At 37.3% G+C, this 21,131-nt stretch overlaps 1 protein-coding gene across 24 annotated transcripts in view; it reads right to left on the bottom strand.

The window, feature by feature from the left end:
* Nucleotides 1-21,131, bottom strand: part of RBFOX2 (RNA binding fox-1 homolog 2) — a 293,244-nt gene that overhangs the window by 14,652 nt on the left and 257,461 nt on the right. For 9 of the 24 annotated variants that reach the window (XR_011464154.1, XM_070370171.1, XM_070370165.1 and 6 more), the window contains 6 exons: nucleotides 13,830-13,922; nucleotides 10,847-10,907; nucleotides 7,807-7,860; nucleotides 7,574-7,666; nucleotides 6,324-6,468; nucleotides 2,615-2,654 (listed from right to left, as the gene is read on the bottom strand). Coding sequence is in view for 22 of the 24 variants with exons in the window: in XM_070370171.1 (XP_070226272.1) it covers nucleotides 2,615-2,654; nucleotides 6,324-6,468; nucleotides 7,574-7,666; nucleotides 7,807-7,860; nucleotides 10,847-10,907; nucleotides 13,830-13,922 (486 nt within the window). In the remaining 2 variants the exon portion in view is untranslated. Of the gene's footprint in view, nucleotides 1-2,614; nucleotides 2,655-5,731; nucleotides 5,838-6,323; nucleotides 6,469-7,573; nucleotides 7,667-7,806; nucleotides 7,861-10,846; nucleotides 10,908-13,829; nucleotides 13,923-21,131 lie in introns of all 24 variants that reach the window. The other 15 variants (XM_070370167.1, XM_070370168.1, XM_070370172.1 and 12 more) reach the window with 6 other exon arrangements.

The raw sequence follows: 21,131 nt of genomic DNA, 5'->3' as shown, positions 1-21,131 counted from the left end.
ATGAAAGACACGGGGAGGAAGAAAGTGGCCAGCAGGGGTTATGGCCTAAGAAGAGGACAGGGAGAGATTACAAACAAAACAAAACCAAAAAAACCTACAAAAAATACCTTCACAGTTAATAGCCTAAATTAATGTAGCTTAAATAAAAGCCAGCAATTTAAACTCTTTTTCCCTCATGTTGTCTCCTCAAGCTCAGGTTCAGGGCACTTTTTAGACTAGATAAACCAACCTCTCTATCTCTGATCTTCCTTTCTGAGATAAGAACTAAACATACATTAATAGATTTTCACAGAAGGGAAAATGTACAGAGAGAAGCAGAAACAAATTCAACATAAAATGATAGGGGTTTTTATTGTTGCTCTTTGTGTGTTTTTTTAAAGAAGCCTCCTTTGCCACCTCACACATGGGGTGGGGAATGTGCAGTTATAAAAGCTGTACTCGAAGTTAACCCTAAGCCTCACTCAACAGTTCCCACCTCATGTTTTCCGGTTTTCCATTTGTGGGTTTGGTATCATTTCAGCACTAGTAACCAACTTTTTCTTCTTTCCTCTAAGTAACCAACTGGCTCAAGATAACTAAGAAATAAAAATATCATTAGTATTCAGTCTTTTCATCAACTAGGGGCCACAGATCAAAAAAATGTTTTGGCAAGGTTGCTGAATTACTTCTGTTCAGCTTGATAAGGTTGTTCAATTCGTAGATTAAAAAAAAAAAAAAAACAAGAGTATTTTCTTAAGTGCAGAAAAATCATTTCTCTCTTAATAAAGTCACATATTGTACACTAAGGAAGTGAGAGAACTGTTAACAAATACTCGGTTGGACGACTTAACAAGGTGGAAGGAGGCAAATCTTAATAAGCTAGAAGTACATTACACTTAAGAAATCCCCAAATAAGATATTAGAGAAAAAACAAACTCCAATCCAAGAGGAAGTGTACTCGAATAGACCAGATTTCAAGAAAACTTAAATAACATAAAGGTGAGCTTCATGAGACTATGGAGACTAATGTATATGGGAGGATGTACATGCTTATAAGAGCTTATGTATATACATGTATTTAGAAAAGTACACTCTGGTGTAAAAGTAGGATATATTAATAGTTTCCTAATCCTCAAGTTTCACTGTGAGCATAAGAAAAAGAGATCTTTCATTTACTTCTTGAAGACCATTAGAGGAAAGATGTGGATTTTAACTAAATTACTATGAGAGGTAATGAAATATTGATTATTTGGGTTTTATGCTTGGATAAACGAACAATTTCGGTAATTTGGGTGTCACAATCTAAGAAACATATCCACAAAGTGAGGAGGCTGGACCAAATCATGGCTAAGGTTCCTTCAAGCATGTGTTCAAGTCTACTCTGAAGGTCTGCTCTAAACGGCCAGGTGTGTACACCCCCCCACTTTATCTCAGAGAACTGCTTTCTCCTGTCTACTTCCAGCAATACAGAATGCATACTCCACATGCATTCTGAAAGGGCATTAATGTTTTAAGATTGCTGGGAATCTCTGGCAGACTGTTCAAACAGTTCATTAAAAAGGTATCCTTATTGACTTTGGAGAAATTAGGGTAGAGAAATCATTTCCAGACAATTCTACACTGTGCCCAAAGAATCATTTCATGCTGACAAGTATTTCTCAGGAAATGATTTCTTAACAATGTGGGTAGTTAGACTAAGCATGCATTCAGAAAGAGATTTTTGGAGAGAGGTCCTAATAAAAGACTTGCAAAACTCAAAAACTTGACTCTTTTGTCAGGTTAGATCATTTTGTCCATATTTTAAATAACATGTGACCACCAGTCATAAGACTCGAGCTATAGCTAGACAGTTTAAATACTGGAGAGTAATAAAGGTGTTACCATGGCTGGTCAAATCAACAAATCTTGTATGAGTCAAACGTTTGTAGAAGAGTGTAGGTTGCTAACGATGCCATCTGTCTCCTTCTAGATGGCTCTTAAAGAAAGGGCCCCACTGGCTATGGACCTTCTGATACAGAAAAGCCTTCTGCACTGAGTATTTGGTTTCCTCTCATTCCTACCCACTCTCCACTGGCATCAATTCCTCACACCTCACTCTCACAAGACAGTGCTCTCTCAAAGCATGTGAAACAGGAAAACACACATTTCAGGAAGCTTCTTGCCATCTACAGAAATCAAAGCCCTAATGATCTAAAGAGGGATGTGAAATGAAAAGAAAAGCAGAAAAGGGAAAGAGCTGGTTTCAGGCTACGCTGGTCCTGTTATTTATGTATGCACATGAGACGACAGGAAGAAAAGACTTTAAACCTGCTGATCATCTCTCAAATATATTCGTGAAACACAGAATTATCTCTGGGCATAGGGAAGGGAAAAGAATATGTCCAGTAGACTGATTCTAGCAATGACCAGGAAACCCAAAGGCTTAGTTTTTGCACCCAGGGGCAAGCGCAGTGGCAGAGAAGCATGCTTGCATTCTTAAATATATAAATATATATATATCCACAAGGAAAAATAAAATAAAAATTAAATAAACTATATTAAAAAAAAAAAAAAAAAAAACAAACCAAAGAAACAGAAAAAAAAAGGCTGGCTTGTCAGGGGATGGGGACGAGAAGGCCCCGGTGTGTGTACTTACATAGAGGTCAGCACCGTAAAATCCGTCCTGGTAAACCACACTGCAGAAAATCCACACAAAAACAAAAACAAAAAAACAAAAGAACAGAAACACATTCCGGTTATTGAGGACGGCAGCATGCACATGCGCTCTACACGGGCAGGTGATGTATGAATACGGACCCTGGGCTGGAGAGGTTGGGGCGGCTCTGAGACAGGCAAGGCAGGGGAGGGCTGCAACCCTAGAAGAAAACGCCTGCCAATCTAGTAACTAGAGTGGGATGAGAGCAATAAAGAGCATCCCCAGAGGGCCAAGTATAGCTATGGAGAACCTGCTGGATTGGAAACACCAACCTTTCATATTGAGAGTATTAAAAAAAATGAGCTTGTCCTAAGAGGACGTTTTTCTTTTCAAAAGGGGTGTGTGTATGTGGGGGTGGGGGCAGGGTTTGTGCAGAGAGGGGTTAAATATGAAAAAAAGAAAAAACAAAAACAAAAAACCCCCAAAGAATCCCACTAGGGCAGGACCTGTATGCAAAGTATGCTTCAACATTATGTTTAGTATTTTGTTATCAGTTTCAGAGAAACGTAGAAATTCTTTTCTGATATCCATACATCACCTGCTTTTTACCCTGCACATTAGACATGCGATAAGATTTGGCTGATCACACAAGCATGCAAAGTATTATTATTCAGCATTTTAAGAACCAATGCAACACCTCAGAAAAACAAGTCAATCAATTCTGACCAAAGTAAACAGAGAAATGTAATTAAAAAAAAAAACACAACCAAAAATACCCACAATGCATTGCTTTCACAAGCAGAGATAATGAGCTAAAGGTTAAGGTGATTGGTCCAAGGTCCAAGAATTGAAAGGTGCAGTGGGGATCCCAGATAGTAACAATATAATCCAGAGTGGGAGGAGTAACTGGAAGACTTTAAGGGTTCTTTTTTGACCATAAGAATATTCATGGAATTCTGAAAAATACAGTTGATAACTGAAGTTCTGGGCATGACCTGTTTTATTTAAATGAATAAAATCGAGAAGGTAGCTTGATTAGGAATAAAAAGATCTATTTTCCTGTTTAGAAAATAAATTTGTATTGAACAACAAAAAAAATACACCATTCTGTTTTTAATCCTAAGTGACACTAAACTATTATAATCAAGATATAGACTTCAAGCCTTTTGAGCTATTTTGTGCGTATAATTTCCCCAAAACTTTATTTTGGGACCAAAAGACAGAATAGCAGTAGAGAAAAAAAGATAAGAGTCTTTTCACTAAATCAAGATTTGGTTATTTAAAATTAAAAGATCTGTTTATCATTTATTCAACTAAACAAGCTGGAAATTTTCACTACTACCTTCTCCGCTATAATAAACAAGCTAGCAAGTGAGGTTATCAAGTCATAGTTTTAGTATGAATATGAAAATAATTTACTTTTTACAGGTAGCTATAAAGTTTCTGAACTCAACTTCCAGTGAGGTTCTGTTGTATTTATAGGATAGTATGATCACACTTTGTGATGCCCCAATTATTCTGTGCCTTTGTATTAGTACACAATAGGCAAATCAAATTCATCTCTGAGGCCATTTAGATAAATTCTGTCCATTTTCAGTCTCCAATTGCAGCTAAAATCTGAGGTTAGAAAATAATCTGCCTCTCAATTGCATTTTAGTAAAAAAGAGACTTGTTTATAATGAGAAGGCTGATAAAATGCCAAAGCATTGATGCCAAGTGGTGACTAATTAACCTTCAACTATTTTAGTATGGGGAAATAGGCAAAGTTCGAAAATATTTCTTCTATAGAGAAGAGTGGTGGCATTAAAAACATGAGTAAGTTTTATGCTAAACTGTATCACTCATTGGGAATATTCACCTGAATCTAGAAGAATTCCAATATTCCCTATATCAAATGCCACGAGGAGGCTAGAACACAATGATTAATGATGAATTAGTTCACTAAGCTAAAAAGCAATTTTAGGCCATTCCCCATAAAATACTGGACTTATTCCTTGCCATCTTCCATGTAAACAGGTGGTTTAGTTAATAAAAAATAAAACATGGGAAATTAGTGTTCAATGTAATGCACAGAAATTGATGTAATTAGACATAAAGGTAAAGTATCTTTGAGCAAATATATACCTGACACAGACTTGGTAGAGAATGGGTTTTCAAGTTTGGCCAATATACTGAAATGACCTATATTGAATAGGAACGAATTCAACCACTTGATAAAGTAACTCAGGAATATTACAAAATACAATCCCATGTTTCTGGTAAGCAGTATCTCTTTGCAAACAGGACAGTACGATCTTTTGGACTGAAATGGAAGACGCTTTGTAAACAATTTTCCTAGTGTGTAGAACATCCAAGGCTCAGTTTTATGTTTTACTTGAATATTTCTTGATGAAACAATATTGTATCTTTAGTCACGTCTTTAAAAGGAGATGTCAGAGGTTGAAGGTCAAAGGTCAAGTTGAGAAGGAAAAAAGGATAAAATTAAAAGTAATGGCAGAAGATGGAGATGATGGAATGCATGGGATTTAAACATCTATATACTGCAAACAAAGGTTTATTTCTAAAGTAGTTCCCCTTCTAGTGGCTTCTGGAGCCTGCCAATTTCAACACCCATATTTGTCTTGTCTGATAAAAATGTTTTAATTCTGTGTAATTGAGGACCCTGAATGGCATGTCCCTTTGGTCTATGACTAACTACTAAATTAGTACACCTCACAGTCAATTTTGCTGTCAGAAAAGGACCTACAAAGGAGGCTCTTTCCCTTTACATTTTTACTAAGTAGCAATGAACAGGCTGCTCTGCCACTGTTTATTCTTCAGTAAGTATATGCGAAAAAAACCTGTCACAGGCAGAAAAAAGAAGAGGAACACAAACGTCACATCTTTGAAGAAAGTCCTGATACAACTAACTTATAAAAGTCCACTTTTTATATAAAAATATACATTGTAGGCTGGCCTTGAGAAACAATGGAAATCAAAACCTGCCATCTTCACTCCTTCTCCCCCATATTCAGTAACAAAGGATTTATTTGTTGCTATGGAATCATTCCACTGCATGAGACACCCTCCGTACAAAAATCAAAGGGTGAAGGATGCTCAGCTCCGTTAGTTGTTTACCATCATTCAGAAGCCAACTGTGGTTTAATTCTTCCTACTTCTCCCTTTCTCCCTTGATTCAATTGGACTTGGTTCATCTTTGAATTAACCTCTTTTAATCCGTCTCCTACAAAGAAAGCAAATCCATTGTGGGTAACTAGCTCTGCTGCTCACCACCAGGCAGTGAAACCACAAGGGAGGGCACATGTGAGAGCCTCAGCCCAGCAAGGGTGGTGGGGAGGGGTGAGCCCAGCAGATGCAGTCTTGCGCTACAATCTTGAGCTCCTAGTTTGGTTTTCTGCAGGAGTGTTAATCCAAATTCGTGCGATGCTGAGTGAACTCCATGCCAACACACTGCTAGTGAACACAAGACAGTTCTGGCTACCGTCTTAAGCCACTACTGTGAGGGCTTAAGGTGGCCAAGATGAAGATTTATATAATGCATTGATATTCTGTTACATTCTGACAATGGTATGGTTCTTGTCATCTAATCTGTTAATTTGCAAATATTCAAAGAATCTCTACTATGTGGCACGGCAACATCCTAGAAGTTATAAGAGGGCCATGGTATTCTGGTTTTATCCAGTTGCTTATTTGGGAATCTACTGCTTACCCTGGATAGGCGGGAATGGCTGCTGGAGGTACCGCTCGGACTGCGCCATATACCGTCCGCCCTCTGCCCCTCAGGTGGGCTCCTCTGAAAGCGGCCGCCGTGGTGGCTGCAGTTGGGTAAGGGAAGCCAGGAACTAAAGGGAGACCCAAAATATGACAGAAATGTCAACTTGCATTCAGCAGCACGTATAACATCACAACCTGCTATACAACAATTACAGGAAAGATGAAAAGATACCCCCACATTACAACTTTTCCCAAAATGAAATGGAAATATGCGATATGTCATAACTCATTGACACCATGCCTCACTTATCACAAATCATGAGTTTCTTTGTTCCTTCCCAATTTTGGCCTTACAATGCAAGCTGATGAGAAATAGGTCAAGAAACTCGAGAACTGCTGCCATAATGCAGACAAGACTTTTCATTTCTACAGCCAGTTTAAGTTGTTTGATATAAACTCTTTCACTGACTGATTATTAATCTTATTTCAGATGTTATTACATCAATTTAAATAATTATTTTTCATAAGAATATCCTTTTGTGCTTTGACATGCTGCCACATTCCAAGGCACACTAAATAGTCTCAGACACGTCATGAGTCCACCTTTCTCTTTATCTAACATGTTTCAATCCAGAAATGAGAGGTGAGAAGGAAACTGCCTCTCCCCTGCAGCCTTGTGTGCTTTCAAGAGGCAGACATTCTCAAAGGGCCTGTTTTAAGTGTGCTATCCTCTGGAAAGCATGCGGGGACATTGATTCCATATCCACTGAACTCTGTTTAATTATATCTCTTGCTGGAGCTAAATAGCTCAGGTCAAAATGACTTTAGAGATACCAACAGAGCTGAGAATAATCAATAAAACTGGAGCGGCATTTGAGTGGTATTCTATTCAAGCCCAGAGCTGACTTGCAGATAGCATGTACAACACGTTCCACCAATAATCCCTTCTTTGTTTGCTTCATTACAAAGTGCAGAACTAAAATTTTCTTTATGTGTCCTCATCCTCTTCTACCTTTTCCGACTATTTGTGCTTTGTGGCCATCTTAACATTTGATCAAAAAGATTCTAGCACAGGCTAGTAAGATTCTAGCATAGGACAGGGCATTAATGATAGTATTTAACTCTCTCATGAATGCCTCCTTTTCAGTTACGTGTATTTGGGGGGACAAAAGGACCAGTACCTCACTGTTTACTCACAACAGTCAAACTCTCAAACTCCAAGCCAGGTCAACATAGGCTACTTACTGATTAAAGGAATGTAAGTGTTGATGCCCCCTCTTCCTGACAGGGGCACGGCTGCGTCGTTGCCTAGGGACACATCTGCTTGGAAGCTGGATGCTAAGTGTATTTAGGAAATGAAAAGGTGTAAAAAGATTACTAAGGAGTAGGAAAGTGAAAAACAATAGATTTATATATATATATATATATATAAATATATATGTAAATAGCACAAATGGAAAAATTAGCTTAAATACTACCTGCATACAACTCAGGGCCATATACAGCTCCAACTACTGGGCTTAATTTCCAACCTGAAATGGAAGAGAGGACAGTGAGCAAATGTTTATGACTACATGAGGAACAGACAGAAGGTAAAGGAGGGCTTCAGATGCTCTGGATTCATTCTTGCCTGGTACCATCTTCTTTTTAGGATGCTGGTGGGGGTTTACATGAGAGGGTGATGGTATTTTTGGACCTGACCCTCTTTAAGCAGGACTAGCACAGTGAAAGGATAATGAAGATTTGGCAGAGGGAGAGGTGGTAGGGGAAAGAGGAGGTGAGAAAAAAATTGGAAGGGAGGAAGGAAGGAAGATGGAGAGGGAATGAGAGAAGGAAAAAGAAATACAAATAAATCCTGGGGGTTTTGTATACTGTCTCTCACAGAACTGCTAAATGACCTAGTCCTTGTTTAGAAGAAGGGAAAAAGGCACAATATATGGAATTTGGTATCCCACTGTGATGCACTGTCTTATATATCATCTTGACATTGTTTACTACTCCAGCTGTTTTATTATAAAACAGTATCCTTTGACTGAGTTCAAATCTGACCTGGACCTCTGAACTCCCTGTTCATTTATTTATAGCACGCTAATGGTATTCTGGGTAAACGGAAATTTTCTTTCATTGGGATTTCCCATTGGGATTTCACTGGAGTTTAACTAAGTCACAAAGGAGAGACATGCAATGATAAAATTCAAGGTATGTTCCTAACTTTGGTGCATGTCTTCTGAGATTTTAATTTATAAGAAGCATATGTACATTAATCAGACTTTTAAGCTAAAGAATATAAGACCACTACAGAACATTAGTGTAAATATTTTAAGTATTTCTAAACAACATTAGGTTTGATGTCACTTTAATTTCTACATTTCCTTTTTTATATTTATAGGAATATGGTAAGTGGTAAAAAAAAAAAAAAGAGAAATGTTCTATTGCCCACTGATAGAGTAGCATTCTACATGAAAAAGCTTAATAAGTATTTCTTGAATTTTATCATTTTATAACATTTATAAAATTTTTATAAGTAAATAAAGCCATTTTATTTTTCTGAAAAATTGGCCCTTTGGTTTTTATAACATTGTAACATTGTGTCACTGCTACTCTATAAATATGCGACTGGAAAGATGAAAAGGCCAATCACCAGATTTAAATGACTATAAGCAAAGACATGACTCAAGAGAAAACCCATTCATTTGGAATCATTCCAATCCCCCATTCATTATTTCATGTGCTTATAGACATGCCTCTTCACTATTCTGCATGAAAATTTCAAAATTTGTCTTCAAATCCTACTGGAGTTGTAAAAGCACCAATGTTCTGCATTGTTAGACAAGTCAGGAGACTCAAAGCCAGTAAGAACATGCTGAGAATTCACCAGAAAGCACCTAGCGTGCTCTTCGCAGAATCTCTAACACAGCAGCTGAAGGTTTCTAAAGTCTGCCTCCAGTAGGCTTGAGTAGTGATTTAGAATAATATTAAAAAGTGAACTTTTCCTTTTCTATCAGTGGCACTACTACTTAAGCACTCCCTTTAAATGCGTACAATGGATGCACATGATAATAATGGAATACTGTCAACAAAAGCTTGAATATGTTTAGTTTTGTACACTTTACAATGTATTTTTACGGGCGTTTATGTCACTTGATTTTCATAAAACTGAAAAAGAGTGATAAGACAGACACCACTTCTGGGACAATGAGCAAGTATCAATATTATATTTCCCTGGGCTTTACTTCCTGAAGAATAAGCTAAGAGGGCTGGATTTTGATGACTTCTAAAGAAGAGCCTGGTGGTGCTAAAATTCTGGCTGCCACTTGATAGTGGTGAAAACAGAAATGGGTTGGGAAACTGGCCCACTGTCACAGAGTAAAATGGAGAGACAGATTAACAGGAGAGTTCCTGTCTTCTCAATTCGTCAGTAGCTCTGTCTGTCCCACTGGATCTAAAGGGAATCCGACATACTTTGTCTCTCCTTATTTTGTTTAAGTTTGATTTTTAAAAAATCAAAATTGCAAAAACTTGTTTTTGTGAAGCAGTGAAAAGAAGAAAACAAAATGTAACTTGGAAGGTGACGGTATCCCAAGATATACCACTAGTAAAATGTCTAAGGAAAATGCAAGTTATGCTAATAAATGCAAGGTATACTATACTCTATTTGAAAAGCTGAGCTACACATATTTATTGAAGGCCAACTAATACACTTCTTCTTGACTTAAGACATTACCAGCACATACTATCATACTCTAGCAAAAGAGGGAGAAACTCTTCTTTTTACTCTAGATAAAATCTCATGCAGAACTCTAAAATATACAATGTGAATGAGGTTCTTCAAAGTAGAGCCATGGGCCTCAAGACCCAGTCCATTCAGTTTTCTTTCCCCTCCAAAGATGGTCCTGTGGAACACAGTGTGCAAAACTACTCTTGTGCTATAGATTAAAATTATATCCTGTCTTACTCAGGCAACATGAATCTAGATTAACGTTGACAACTGAAGCAGAAGTTCTGTTTTTGTTAAATAAAATATTTATAGAAAAATTCCCTCTTAATGAGAAACATTTATAAAACTCACTACATAACATATAACCATGAAATATAAAATACTTTTATTTTTACACACACACATACCCTGTGGCTATTACCTCTAGAGCATTCCTTTAAAAGGAGAACAAGAGGTCAAGAATTATTCCACTCATATTCAGATAAGTAAGATCTTGAACAAGCCTAACATATTACAAAGAACTTCAGCAGCTAAAAGAGGGTTTTGAGCAGAAATCTCAAATGACATGTTCACACTATATAACATGGATTTTACTGAGACTAAGACTGTAATAATTAAAAAAACCAAAAAGGTAATTTATAAAAATTAACTCTGCCAGGTAAAAAAAATACTACAATGTACATGAAAAAAATTGAAGACTGAAATCAAGAAGTCTTTGATGTTTGTGAAAAGTTCATATATCTATATAAGAATAGATGACGTAAGTGACATTTTTCTGAAGATGATTCGTAACCTCTTACCATTTGCATATGGTGTGACCATCTTCTTATTGGTCATTACACGTGCTGTAGCATTATTCACCTACAGGTACAAAGTAGAAAGGGGGGACAGGGAGGAAGGAGACCACATTAGGGAACATGGAGGTGCTTATTCAATAACAAAGTATTCAGTTTACAATGCAAATTTCAGAGATAATTTATTTAAATAATTAATATAGCAATATAAAATATTAATATATAGTATTTTAATTAAAGTGTTCATTAAATGAGGCTAACAAGAGTAAAATACAGTTTCTTGGTCTTCAAATGGAAAACTAGGGCAACTTTACCATCTAGGACTCCAAAGAAAAAGTACATTTGCAAGTTCTTTGGAGATCTTTTAACAGAGAAGTCTCTGCACTGAGGAAATTACGGAAAAAATTGGAAAGAGCCCTGTTTGCATGTGAACTTTGAAGTTCATTAATAAAACAGAGGCTTGCTATATTGGTTCAGGAAACAGATTTACAGGAAGATAGGAGAAAAAAATCTGTGGATCTGATCATTGTTTACATGCTTGTATAAAATTTTACTGTTTGGGAAAAAAAAGTATAGGAACTTAAATTCCTATGTTGACAGGCTTTAGGACTATTTTGAATTTTCTAGATTATGTGCCCTACTCATTTAAGAAGAAAGTTTTCAGAAGGCTGTTGAATCAGGCACTTAAAAAGAATTGAAAAAACCCCGGAGCGCCGCTCGTGTGAGGCGCAGGTGGGCGCCCGGGTGCGAGTGGGACCCTGCTCGCCTGGCGGGCCGCCTGCCCAGTGGCCATGATAAAAAAAAAAAAAAAAAGAATCGAAAAAAAAATAAAGCTTTATGTTTCTTTTGTTTTATGGTACTCTCTACCCTCATTACAGAACTGCATAATTAAAGCATTCTCAGTGCTAAGGTAAAGAGGCATTATAAAGATGGTGCTGATAAAGAAAAGATGAATGGGGCTTGGAAGCCAGGATCCTGTAGTCAGTCCAGTGTCAGAATCAGCTTCCAAGTTCTTGCAAGGAGGGTAGAGTCTTACCATAGAACCTGGTTATACACTATGTTGTCAGGTACATAGAAACAGACCAGTTTTTAAAATAATTATAAAACATAAAAATTATACAAAATATGTTTTATTTCACTCTGGGGATTTATATTATGTTAAATTTGAATAGCAATAAATTTGCTAGCAAAAACTCCACCAATTTTAGGTGAAGTTGGAACCAAAACTGTTTTGTGTTTTTTTAAGATTGGTATAGTGATCACCTTCCTATGTGAGGAAAAGAGCTTGAAACTTCATTTACTCTAGTTTGCCCACAAAATCATACCAACATTTCACATTTAAAAAGAAAGAATGGGATACAACAATGATGAGACTGAGAGCATGCAATTAAAAAACACACACACACAAATAAAAGAAAGAAAAAAAACAATCAATTTTGGAAAGACGGGAGAAAGTGAAGAGCGAGGCTCTCACAGACAAGGATTAGAATGGGGCAAGAGCTTCTACTAGCTGCTAGAGCAGAAAGCACCCAAGCACTTAAAGGAAAAATGGCCAGAACCAATCAGAAACCACCAGTCAGCAAAGAGACCAATAGCTGCACAGAACAGAGAAGGGGCGGGGAGGACTAGGGAGGAGGATAGGAAGAGAGAGTGGGTCAGGAGAACAAAACGCAAGGGAAGAGAAGAGAGAAAGTCAGGAAGGCTGTCACGGGCAGGAGAGAGAGCTGTCAAGGGCAAAGAAGGGACAGTCATAGCTACAAACAGAGGTCTGGGAAAGAGGAAAAGGAGGAAAGGAAGTAGGGGCAGGAAGTGCATTAATAAAACCAGCCAAACTGGAGTTCAGTAACTCTGAGTAAGATGTGCAAGGGGAAAAAAATCACCATGACGTCAGTACTCAAACAGCTCAGACGGCTACAAAACAATATGTACATCCAGAGTCCAGGCGGCATTACTCAACAGCATTGAAAATAAAAGGGGGAAAGGAAAAGGAAGAGGAACAAGTCAAATCACATTTTGTAGTGTTAATGTGAGATGGCAGATGGACTTTTTCTTTCTTATTTGTTTGTAATTACATTTTTAAAAAGCTTCTTCTCCAGTGCTTTGGTTTCACTTACCGCCAACGGGCACCATCGCCAGCATTGTGTATAGTTACCATGGAAAGAGTGAGTCAAGTGAAGGGCCCTAAATGCTAAACCATTGGAAAGGGAGGGGGGGAAAAAAAGCAAAATATGCAGACATCTTACTCAAAATGGTGGCTTTTATATTTCATACTTTTAAAAACTGGGAAAGGGGAAAGGAGCCAGTTAACCTTCACTGCGTGATGAAAAGGGCCAGTGAGTACCAGGTGGCCAACTCAGTCTCAGTTTTAGTGCATGCTACAGGTGGCCACCCAACCCTCTGCTGGAGAATTTAATCCAGTAATTGCTGAAATTCTGGATATTAAATATATTTAAAAACCACATGAGTTTTGGATTCTTTCCTCCCTACCTCCCAACCTCTAAGATCTTTTATTCCTTACTTATTACACGCAGGTGGAGGCAAACTGGACTCCCAAGAGAGACAGGATACTGGCTGGCCCCTTGATTCATTACAGGACACATTTCTAAACTGGACAGTTTTTAGACGTTTTCAACGTTAGTTTTATTTTGGCCTGATTACAGGACTTCAGAGTCTCGCAAACTGAAGCAAAGGAAAAAAATCAAAAGAGTAGAAGGATGAACATCTCGGAGGAAAAAAGTAAATGAAATCAAATACATATACATTCGCACACAGGTAAATTGAAAGGAAAACCCCCAAACAACCAAAAATGGGGGGGAGGGAGAATAGAAGTGTTACTTTTACAGCATTTTAGTGCAAGAAAGTGAAGGACACAGAGACACAATACACACACCACAAACAAGACAGGGTTCCAAATGTGAAATAAGTGAGGCAATACATAAAAAGAGAAATAAAAATATAAACCAGAAGTTGAATTATTGAAGACATGCACCTCGATTTTACGGCCCTCTACCACGGTGCCGTGTAATTTCTCCCTGGCCCTGTCTGCATCAGCACTATTCTCGAAAGTTACGAACCCGAATCCCTGCATGCAGCGGGAGAAGGGGGGAAAACATGCACATCGTTATATTGAAGTACTCATCTCTTGGTAAATAGAAAAAAAATATCACAGTATGAAACTGACGTCAGCAACAACTCAGCAATACTCTCCCAAAGTCACATTGTTGGTCCATGCATGTTTTGTAAAGGGAAATGAAATCCAATAAAAGGATAAAGAACTATAGTAGTAGTGATAATAGTAATAATGTGATTAACAACAATAATAATAATGAAATAAAACAAAAAGCATGTGAGGCCAGACCAAAACTGAGGTATAGAGTTACTCGGGTCAAACTAGTCAACTGAGAATCTGAACATTTAAAAATAATCCTATCTTTCTCATTTCATGTTGTTAATGTACATGTCCCTTTATCTAACACTAAAAAATAATCAAATCTATTATTCCTCAGCAACTTCTATATGAAGCTTGATATTTGGGTGCCAGCTTCATAAAATGCATTTGTTAGGAGGTCTAACCATTTTAGCTCCACTTGGCCTATGGCTTACAGCACCATCAATTCCTCTGGGAACGGAATAATTTAAGACATAGTGTGGATATTTGATTCATGGGTACTGGGTATGGGAGAAGAGAGCACTCATGTTCGTCTAAGCAAATGAAAAGACCATTAGGCAGTGGTCAATTATAACTTTTCTTCAATGTGAATTTTAAACAAACAGATTGACACAAGAGTAAGAATATGTTCAGCTGGAGTTCAGAAACTGCTTATCCAGATCTGCCTAAATTATACATCTGTTGAAGCCTACTCAACGTGTTCGTTTTTTTCCATATGTAGAGAGAAAAGGAATAGTCAAAAGACAGTGGGAATGAGATCTAGTTAGTGACATGAACTGCATACTATTCAACAGGAAAGAATACCACAGAACAGCAATAGGATTAATTTATTTGTCCACCATAGACGCTGGAAAACAAACAGACCATGAAGCTTTAATTCGTCAAGCAGAAAACGCAGGAGGCCGGGGAGCGGACCCACTGTGCGCCTTTGTGAGTATGTGCGCGTGCTGTCGCTTCAGTCGCCTCGGACGCTGCGATCCTGTGGACTACAGCCGCCGGGCTCCTCAGTCCACGGGACTCTCCAGGTGAGAATACTGCAGTGGGATGCCACTTCCTGTACTTCCTTTGTTCACACGATATCTGAAAAGCCAGTCTGGGTCATCATCCTACTTCCAATTTCAACACCAGCAGGATATGGCAAGTCACTCCAGTATTCTTGCCTGGAAAATCCCATGGACGGAGGAGCCTGGTAGGCTGCAATCCATGGGGTCCCTACGAGTCGGACACGACTGAGAGACTTCACTTTCACTTTTCACTTTCACACAATGGAGAAGGCAATGGCAACCCACTCCAGGGTTCTTGCCTAGAGAATCCCAGGGACAGCAGAGCCTGGTGGGCTGCCGTCTATGGGGTCGCACAGAGTCGGACACGACTGAAGTGACTTAGCAGCAGCAGCAGCAGCAGGACTATTTCAAAAAGCACGACATCAGCTTCCTTCTAGGTGCTTTGCCCTTGTCTCTCCACTCAGCAACTATAACAATTTCTTGCTATTTACCTCTGTAGAGTGGTAACTTAGAATTTTTGGAGGCAGTCCTCATTTTTCAATAGCTTCACTGTCCCTCTACCATTCTTTGAATATTCCATTGTAGGATAACCTGAACCCTTTATTTGTACTTAAGTTCTGCTTTGCTGCTTAATCCATGAGCACACCTGTATATATGATGCATATTCTTAACTGAGATGGCCGACAATGTGCACTGTTTGATAAGATTTTATAAAAGCAATTTCATCATTCCAAAGGATCTGATGACTCAGCATCTACATGATTATACGACTGGGTAGCAATCCGTGGAGGATTCCAATGGATTACCTCCACCTTCAATCTGGATATTTAGAAAGTGAAATGCTAAGCTGAAAAGAATATTTTTGTAAAAAATATGTAGCTTAGGATGTAATACTATGGGTAATTTTAATTAAAAATGTTCCTTTAAAATGTATATGTGTTGAAAATATCAATGGGAACTCATTTTCAGAAACAAATTTTGATATCAAGATGTTATAGCCACTTTGACAACTCAAGTTGTACAAGGACAAGCTACTAATGAATTATTCCATCTGTCACACTAGCATCTGATAAAGGCAGGAAGCCAGTTCTTCAATCCTGGAGAGCCCTCCAATAGGAAAGTCAAATCTTTTAAAAAAGGTTGCAGGTTGTGATGAGGTTTTGTATCACATTTTAGAAGTACTATAATCTGTATTTCAGCTGATTGTCACAGCCTCATACATTTGATACCTTCGGTTAAGTTAGTGAACTATAAATTATCTGATATCCAACTAGCACCTAAGTTTTTAATTCTAGCATTGACTATCTGTATCTATATACCCAAGTATGTATATACATACATACATACTTGTCTTTTAAATACACCCATGGGTAGAAAGGATTAACCTATTGGTCTCCTTTTGAAGTAAAGACATGGAGTCAACCTGAGGTTAAGGACTCAAGCATCAACAAGGCCCAGAGCAACAGCAAGGTCTTCTTGCTTCTACGTAGTTTTTTTTCTACAGCTAATGCTGAGAAAATTAGAAATTACGCTTCGAAATCTAAGTTCTGAATTCCACTGACTAACTTACATTAGTCCCACAGTTTTTTAAATTTCTGCTTTCAAATCTAATTGTTAAATGTGTTTTATGATCCTCCTTTCTATAATGTGTTGATGGGCCATCTGTGACACAGTGGCTGCATGGTATCATAAGCATTGGCAGCTCATGGTCAGCAAATGACAAAGTTTAACATTGAAGCCTACATATGTAAGATTTTTTTCAATATGACTTTAGTATTCTGGAACAAAATTTCACTTTTAAATGCTTTTAAAATATTTTATAAGGAAAGGTACTTATAAACTAAAGGAATTTCTAATTAAGGTACCAAAGACTTAAAAATGAAGCCATCTTTACAGGCATATTTACTAACATAAGAGGAGGAAGAAGGTCTTGTTGATAATTTTGGGACTTCTTGATAGGAAACACAGAGTTAAGAGGATTTCTTTCTTTCCTTCGAAGGTAAACAGACCTTGTGTCAGGCAGAGAAACAGCCCCCCAGCTGTCCATGTCCTAATCCCCTGTGAATGTGTTCTCTTAACAGGGCAGAAGGGGTTTTGCAGACATGATTAAATTAATGACCCTGAGATAGGGAGATGATCATGGATTATCCAGGTGAACCCAATGTAATCGCAAGGGTGCTTACAAGTGAAAGAGGAAAAGAGAGTCAGAATAGAAAGCCTGGGCTGGCCATTGCTGACTTTAAAGGTGCAAGGGGGGCTTACAGGCCAAGGAATGTGGGCTGCCTCCAGAAGCTGACCAAGGCAGGCAGTGGAGCATCCATTGCTTAGCGCCACCTGAAGGAAACAGCCGCTGACACCTTGATTTTAGCCTAGTGAGACCCTCTTTGGACTTCCGATCTCTGGAACTGCAAGATAATAAATCTGTGTGGTATTAAGCCACCGTGTTTGTGATAATTTGTTCAGAAGCACTAGGAAATTAGGATATACCTCTCAGGATTAAGGTCTGTGATAAGGAAGGGGAGAAGCATCACCAGCATTTTTGGAGTATTGTTCTTAAGTACTTTTGTCTTGAGTGGAAATTTCAAACAGGGGATTTTCCATCAACTCAGCTTCCTACCTGCTTATCTGTCACATTTACAATTTGGTTTTATGAAAATTAACTCAAAGTTTGAAAAAAATTTAAAGTACCACTCCTTTAATACAATTTACCCATTTTTGAAAATGTGCCAGGAATTGAGCTAAGGATATTCACAGACTTATAATAAAGTTACTAACAGTAAAACTCGCTTCCACGCAATTATGCTTAATGTCTCTTTATTCTTAGAAATCTAATTCATATTAAGTCTGGTCATTTGGATCTCTTACTTCGAAAAAAAATTCATACAATCATGTCTAAACCCAATGTTTTCCTTAGAAGACCTTCAAAATGATCATACATTTATCAAATAGGAAAATGTAGCAACTCTCCAAATAGTCACAGACTCTTAACAAGAGTAACTATTTAAGGTATGTAAGAAGATAAAGAACAGATAAACAAAAAGTAAAGTTTTATTTTTAATTTAAAAAATTATGTTGACACATTTGCCTGTACCAGAACTATCTGATAAAATGTAACATACGCCACATATATAATTTCAAATTTTCTTCTAGCTACAGTAAAGTAAAAATATGTGAAATAAATTTCAATAATGTATTTTATTTAAGCCAGTATATATGACATAACTGTAACATGGCATCATCATAAAACCACTACTAGTGAGATGTTTAAGATTCTTTTTTTGATCTAAGTCTTTGAAATTGGCATCTATTTTATACTTAGAGCACATCCTCAATTTAGACTTGCCACATGTCAAATGGTCAGTATGGCCACTGCACTGGACAATACTCTTACCAAAGGTTCTCAGCTCCCAAAGCTCTTCTATGTTAATAATTTAAACTTATCAGTGTTCCATTCATGATTTACCAACTATCTTAGCTGTCTTTTGAAAATTAAGAGATGCTGTATTTATCAGGTGTATGGTCGTGGTTAAAACTTCGACAGAGTGTGACAAAAATTTTACTATCTGCCTTGACATCCATTTGTCATCAAGGGCACACAGGAGCCGAATAACTGTTACCTTTTTAGTCTGGCCTCAGGCTGCAATAAATAACAAGCAATAGGATGAGCATTGTAAAAATATCTTAAAATTTGTATAATCTTTGAATTTTTCCATCTCAGAAGAATGAGAAAGAAAATTTACCATGTAACTTTTAAGGGAGAAATCAAAAGCAGATGGTTCTCCTGGGTATGGCCAGAACACAGAAATTAAAAAATAAATAAAAGAAAAATAAAACTAAAACCCATAAAATGGTAACAAAAGAAAATAAACTAAGACTTTTGGAATTACATGCACTGTTAATTCAGTTTTAAATATAATGAAAACATTTCATTTCAGCATTACCCATCAAATTTTACCAAAAATCACAAAGGCCTACTTAGTGCAATTTCAAAGACAGTCTTTCGACCATATTTAGAAATAAATAATTTCCCTTTGCATAAAATCAAGAGCCAGGGAAATAGGAGAGACATTACAGCACACTTCTCATGTCTGAGGAATGGGAATAAACATTTTTTTTCCCCAAACTCCAGTCTAAACTATAGCTTAACCCAAACCCAGATTCCCATCATTCCAGAAAGCCACCTGAGAGAAGTAATGAGAACACATTAACTAAAAATCCACTAGAAGTCTCAGTAATTGTTGCTGTGCTCTATTTTGCAGTCCTTTAGTGGACTTAATAATCAACACTGTCTGAGGAAGTGCAGAGCTTCTACACAATCAGTATCTGTAAGACACGTCCCTTCAAAAGTAGCAACTGTACTGCAAAGTATGTTGACAAAACTCAGTGGAAAATCTAAATGTTAGAATCTGTGTATTTCTTTTAAAATAAGCTTGATAATTATCACAAATGAATTGCTATAGGGCTGGGTGATGGCGAACAGGATTGTGGAAGGTCTGAATTTCAACAATAGAATAAATTTTTGAAAAACTACTCAGTCATTGAAAGTGTCTAGTAGACAGTACAAGGTCAAGAGCATTGGTTGTTGAACTAGGTGACCTTTAAGAGTTCTGTTTAAGATTCTATGTGAGATTGCTATATTTAAAATGGCTAACCACCAAGAACCTACTGTATAGCACAAGAAACTCTGCTCAATGTTACGTGGCAGCCTGAATGGGAGATGAGTTTGGGGGAGAATGGATGCATGTATATGTATGGCTGAGTCCCTTCACTGTTCACCTGAAACCATCACAACACTGTTAACTGGCTGTACTCCAATACAAAAAAAAAAAAAAGATTCTATGTTAAGAAAAACGACTGGAAGGAAATACATGAGAATATTGTGAATAATCTCTCTAATGAACTATATATGCCCCCCTTCTCATTAAACATCATGTTTTCCTTTTATAATGATTTTTTAAAGGGTGCTTTTAAAAAATTCTTACTTAAAGGATCTATGAGGAGAGTGAAAATATAATTTACTGTTCAAACTAAGACACTTTGAGGGAGAAACGGGACATTAACAATTATGCTAAAACAACAGGTATAAACTAGAACAACTAGGTATAAACTAGGATATATGGCTGCTCTTGCCATACATTATCTTCTTATTGTTTGTATTAATACTTTGTCATGACTGGTGAAATATGGAGGATCAATAAAGCTATGCATATCTGTATAATCATTTTCTAGATTCTGTTTGAGTACATTAGTTAATTTTTTTGGTAGGGATACCATTTTTCATCATATATCCTAATTGAACATTTTCAAAAGGACAGTCTATCTTTATTTCAGTTAATCATAGAAAATTAAATACAGGTGACTTTGTACAAAGGAGTAGGGGGTAAAAGGAAGATTAAAAAAAAACACATGAAATAATTTAAATAAATATATATGTATATGCATGTTAATGAAATAAATTCATTTCATAATAGCCAAATTCAGAATATGCAGGTCAAAGGAGAAAAAAGGAAAGTAGTCAACAACAAAGAAGCAACTACTTTCTGGAACACAGAAATCATACTGCCCAGGCAAGCTAAAAAGGTAGGCTATTGGTAGGCAGGGAAGAAACAGGCATGGCAGCAAAAGTGCTCATTTTGTTTTTAAAGGGGTATATTCTCAAACCCATTGGAGAACGAAATGGCAACCCACTCCAGTGTTCTTGCCTGGAGAATCCCAGGGATGGGGGAGCCTGGTGGGCTGCCGTCTCTGGGGTCGCACAGTGTCGGACACGACTGAAGCGACTTAGCAGCAGCAACAGCAGCAGCACTCTCAAACTCGGGTCCAATATTCTCATAAAAAATAAGACATGGCAATAAAGAGATGCTTTTTGTCTTGCAGCCATTTGGTTAAATATTGTTTTACATGTAAGTATTACTTATGTCTAAAAACTTGTCAGATTTTCCATTATTGCTTCAGAAAAAGTTCAATAAAGCTAATTTCTGTATAGAAAAGCACTCTGTTAAAAGACTGAGCAATTCTTAGCTAAAAATATAAGTCTCCTTTTCTCTGGTTCCTTCCAAGACATGTGGTAATTTTATAGTCAAGTCCAGACACAAAAGAAATGAGAAACTAAACTTAA

This window comes from Bos mutus, chromosome 5 (assembly GCF_027580195.1).
Source record: "Bos mutus isolate GX-2022 chromosome 5, NWIPB_WYAK_1.1, whole genome shotgun sequence".
Classification (NCBI taxonomy): Eukaryota; Metazoa; Chordata; class Mammalia; order Artiodactyla; family Bovidae; genus Bos; species Bos mutus.
This window is presented reverse-complemented; position numbering and strand designations above follow the sequence as displayed.